Source organism: Oncorhynchus clarkii, unplaced genomic scaffold (assembly GCF_045791955.1).
Source record: "Oncorhynchus clarkii lewisi isolate Uvic-CL-2024 unplaced genomic scaffold, UVic_Ocla_1.0 unplaced_contig_13682_pilon_pilon, whole genome shotgun sequence".
Taxonomy (NCBI): domain Eukaryota; kingdom Metazoa; phylum Chordata; class Actinopteri; order Salmoniformes; family Salmonidae; genus Oncorhynchus; species Oncorhynchus clarkii.
Genome location: NW_027261047.1, coordinates 82,501 through 87,500, shown reverse-complemented (window position 1 = coordinate 87,500; position 5,000 = coordinate 82,501). Strand labels below are relative to the sequence as shown.

The following is a 5,000-nucleotide window of genomic DNA, read 5'->3' as shown; positions in this document are numbered from 1 at the left end:
ACAATGTCATTACCTTATACAATACATTACATACAATACAAACTATCAACAGCCAGTCTGCCACTCTATTCATATGTATACAGCTAAAAAGAGAAGTACTGAGATTAGGGAAACCTGTCCCGTTGCTTACCGTCCTCGTCGTTAGTGATGGTCACCGTGACAATGTCACTAACTCCCACCACGGCTCCACTCCATTGGTCCCCAAGCGGCGTCCCAAGATGCACCTGGAACTCCTCCTCAGGCTCGAACACAGAGTCGTCGTTGATGTGCACCGTGCAGTTCTTGACCTGGACCATCATCATCATCATCATCATCATCATCATCATCATCATCATCACAACATCAAAGCCAACTGTATTGGTCTGGTAGGGCTCCATACAGAGGTTTTTTTAACACATTTTAACACAGCACTAATATGTACCAACTATTATAACACCATTCCCGTGAAGAACCACTGTGGGCTAAAGAACCTACCTTCTCCCCCTGGAGGAAGGAGATACGCGAGTCGTCTGCGTTCCTCCTCTCCTCGAAGTCGTCCATCGCCATGGCAGACACGGTGCGAGTAAAGCAGCGGACAGAGGACTTGACCGTCAGGTCTCCCGTTCTAACGACGGGGATGTTCAGCACGCCCTCCTTCTCCGTCACCTTGTACGCCGTCTTCTCAAACTGCATGCTGGGAACTGGGAGGAAGGAATTGTTGGGGTAAATGAGTAGGGATTATGAGGTACTGTGCTATGAAACGTACAATTTCAGAAGTTGTTCAACTGCTTCCAGAAGACTGTGATCTAGATGTGACTTTTATTTAGTCTTTGCTAACATATGATGGGTGTCCCTGGGTCGCCGGTTTGCCTGTGCGTGGGTTGCTGGGCAACAAAAGTTAGAAAACCTCTGCTCTAGAAGAGAGTTGTGTGTGTGTGTAGGGGTGTACGTACGGTCCAAGGTGTCCGTGATGACCACGGAGGCTTGGAAAGGTTCCAGAAGGACGGCCCCCTGAGGGGAGGAGAGGAACACTACAAAGGACTCTGACCCCTCTATGGCTGGGTTCTGGATGTCATCCATGATGGTCAGACTGCACGTCTGGAGCAAGAGAGAGAGACAGAGAGACAGAGAGACAGAGAGAGAGAGACAGAGAGAGCGACACAGAGAGAGAGAGAGACAGAGTGACAGAGAGAGCGACACAGAGAGAGAGAGAGACAAAGAGAGAGAGACAGAGAGAGTAAGAGAGAGAAAGAGAGAAAGACAGAGAGAGAGAGAGAGACAAAGAGAGAGAGACAGAGAGAGTAAGAGAGAGAAAGAGAGAAAGACAGAGAGACAGAGAGAGAGAGACAAAGAGAAAGAGACAGGGAGAGTATGAGAGAGAAAGAGAGAAAGACAGAGAGAGAGAGAGAGAGAGAGAGACAGAGAGAAACAAAGAGAGAGAGACAGAGAGAGTAAGAGAGAGAAAGAGAGAAAGACAGAGACAGAGAGAGAGAGAGAGAGAGAGAGAGAGAGAGAGAGAGAGAGAGAGAGAGAGAGAAAGAAAGAGAGACAGAGAGAGTAACTGTTTTTGAAACCTCTGTATGTGTAATGTTTACTGTTAATTTTTGTTGTTTTTCACTTTATATTTTCACTTTGTATGTTGTCTACCTCACTTGCTTTGGCAATGTTAACACATGTTTCCCATGCCAATAAAGCCCTTGAATTGAATTGAATTGAATTGAGTAAGATAGAGAAAGAGAGAAAGACAGAGACAGAGAGAGAGACAGAGAGAGAGAGAGAAAGAGAGAGAGAAAGAAAGAAAGAGAGACAGAGAGAGAGAGAGACAGAGAAAGTAAGAGAGAGACAGAGAGAGACAGAGAGAGAGAGAGAGACAGAGAGAGTAAGAGAGAGACAGAGAGAGACAGAAAAAGAGAGAGACAGAAAAAGAGAGAGAGAGAGACAGAGGAAAGAGACGGACCATGACATTAAATTCCTACTCTCAATACAAAAAAGCAACACAACTAAAATCCTTTTGAAAAATTATTACATCGCTGACATTGGTATTTTAGACAATAAAACAATAACAAAATGTTATTCTTCTTTACCTCCACAGTCTTTCCGGCTTTGAACTCCACCCTCCTGGAGGAGGGGATGTAGTCGACCCCGGGGGTGGCGGAGGGGGGGTCAGAGGGGCGCGTGGCGCACCACACAGAGGTCACTGACGACAGGTCACTGCCCTGACGCATCACTGGGATCTCTATGGTGCCTGGATACGAAGGGTCAGAGGTTAGGGGGTGTTAGGTCAGAGGTTAGAGTTATACTTCCTGTTCTCCCAGCGGTTCATTCGAGCGATGATATACAGTATATCTATTGATTGTCGAAGAATTGAACGTAGAAATGTGACCGGTTAACTCTAGCATAGCCCCAAGTCACCAGATGTATAACTATCCTCAGTCACACTTTCACCTGCATGTATACTGCTTAATAACTGCTTATTAGCCTTTATAAGCTGCTGTTATAACGCATTATGAGCTCTCACCGGCGTCCTCGCTGAATGTAAACGTAGCGTTTCCCAGGGATACCGTCGAAGCATCATTTGGCCCGTCGATGACCACCGTCGCCACGCTGACATCGCCCATGCGGGTGTTATCCAAGGCGTCCGATAGGTGGAGCTCAAACTCCTCTGAGAGTTCGTATTCGCTGTCGTCGATGAGCTTGACGTCGCAGGTGGACACGGAGACGCCGGGGCCGAAGATGACCCTGCTGTCGGCAGTCATACCTCGACTCTCATAGTCAGACCCAGACTCCAGGCCGTGTGGACTGCTTCCTTTAGCTGACTTAGGGACCGTGTAACAGAGAGCCGAGACCGTACTGCTGGTGTCACCTGGAGGGAGAGAGATGGAGGAAAGACTGTTTGGAAAGGGTGATACCTAGTCAGTGGTACAACTGAAATGTGTCTTACCACATTTAATCCAACCCCTCTTATTTATTATTTTTTTAAATTTTACCTTTATTTAACTAGCTAGGCAAGTCAGTTAAGAACAAATTCTTATTTTCAGTGACGGCCTAGGAACAGTGGGTTAACTGCCTTGTTCAGGGGCAGAACAACAGATTTGTACCTTGTCAGCTCAGGGGTTTGAACTTGCAAACTTTCGGTTACAAGTCCAAAGCGCTAACCACTAAGCTACCTGCCACACCCTGGATGGTGGTCTGAAGGGCTGGACTATCACTGCACTAAGCTACCTGCCACACCCTGGATGGTGGTCTGAAGGGCTGGACTATCACTGCACTAAGCTACCTGCCACACCCTGGATGGTGGTCTGAAGGGCTGGACTATCACTGCACTAAGCAGCACTAATGGAAGGCGCAGGTCAAATCAAATCAAAATGTATCGGTCACATGGTTAGCAGATGTTATTGGTCACATACACGTATTTAACTTCTTTGATATAGGGGGCGCTCTTTTAATTTTTGGATAAAAAAACGTTCCCGTTTTAAACAAGATATTTTGTCACGAAAAGATGCTCGACTATGCATATAATTGACAGCTTTGGAAAGAAAACACTCTGACGTTTCCAAATCTGCAAAGATATTATCTGTGAGTGCCACAGAACTGATGCTACAGGCGAAACCAAGATGAAATTTCAAACAGGAAATGCCCCAGATTTTGAAGCTGCTGTGTTCCAATGTCTCCTTATATGGCTGTGAATACGCCAGGAATGAGCTTACACTTTCTGTAGTTTCCCCAAGGTGTCTGCAGCATTGTGACGTATTTGTAGGCATATCATTGGAAGATTGACCATAAGAGACTACATTTACCAGGTGCTCGCTTGGTGTCCTCCGTTGCAATTATTACGTAATCTCCACCTGCGTGTATTTTTCCATTTTCTTCAGAGGAGAAACCCAACTGCCATGAATGACTTATCATCGAATAGATATGTGAAAAACACCTTGAGGATTGATTCTAAACAACGTTTGCCATGTTTCTGTCGATATTATGGAGTTCATTTGGAAAAAAGTTTGGCGTTGTAATGACTGAATTTTCGGGTTTTTTTCTTAGCCAAACGTGATGAACAAAACGGAGCGATTTCTTTTTGGAAAAACTGAACATTTGCTATCTAACTGAGTCTCCTCATTGAAAACATCCAAAGTTCTTCAAAGGTAAATAATTTTATTTGAATGCTTTTCTTGTTTTTGTGAAAATGTTGCCTGCTGAATGCTAGGCTTAATGCTATGCTAGGCTATCAATACTCTTGCACAAATGCTTGTGTAGCTATGGTTGAAAAGCATTTTTTGAAAATATGAGATGACAGTGTTGTTAACAAAAGGCTAAGCTTGTGAGCCAATATATTTATTTCATTTCATTTGCGATTTTCATGAATAGTTAACGTTGCGTTATGGTAATGAGCTTGAGGCTGTATTCACGATCCCGGATACGGGATTGCTCGACGCTAGAGGTTAACAGATGTTATTGGTCACATACACATGGTTAGCAGATGTTATTGGTCACATAGACATGGTTAGCAGATGTTATTGGTCACAAACACATGGTTAGCAGATGTTATTGGTCACATGGTTAGTAGATGTTATTGGTCACATACACATGGTTAGCAGATGTCAATGCGAGTGTAGCGAAATGCTTATCTTTGTTTGAGTGATAGGCTACTAGCAGTCTCCTCCTCAATTACCTCTTGATGGGGTCAGGGTCAGTGTTGGGGTCAGGGACGGAGTCAGGGTTGGGTCAGGGACGGGGTCAGGGTCAGGGACGGGGTCAGGGTCAGGGAAAGGGTCAGGGACGGGGTCAGGGTTGGGGTCAGGGACGGAATCAGGGTCAGGGTCAGGTTTGGGGTAGGGTTAATGATAGTGTAATGGTTACTAATACCTTTCCTCTCTATAGGGCATGTATAAACCCGGTACGGGGTCAGGGTTGGGGTCAGGGACAGAGTCAGGGTCAGGGTTGGGGTAGGGTTAATGATAGTGTAATTGTTACTAATACCTTTCCTCTCTATAGGAGCGTGTATGAACCCGGTACTCTCGTTGACG

General features: G+C 45.4%; 1 protein-coding gene across 1 annotated transcript in view; it reads right to left on the bottom strand.

Annotated features, from left to right (window-relative positions):
- LOC139403940 (extracellular matrix organizing protein FRAS1-like) overlaps positions 1 to 5,000 on the bottom strand; it is a gene marked incomplete at its 5' end in the record, with an annotated part of 108,289 nt that overhangs the window by 22,430 nt on the left and 80,859 nt on the right. The window contains 6 exons of the mRNA XM_071147147.1: positions 131 to 287; positions 475 to 680; positions 933 to 1,077; positions 2,064 to 2,224; positions 2,498 to 2,842; positions 4,954 to 5,000. The exon at positions 4,954 to 5,000 is cut by the window's right edge and continues 200 nt beyond it. Of these exons, the coding sequence (XP_071003248.1) occupies positions 131 to 287; positions 475 to 680; positions 933 to 1,077; positions 2,064 to 2,224; positions 2,498 to 2,842; positions 4,954 to 5,000 (1,061 nt within the window). The remainder of the gene's footprint in view (positions 1 to 130; positions 288 to 474; positions 681 to 932; positions 1,078 to 2,063; positions 2,225 to 2,497; positions 2,843 to 4,953) is intronic.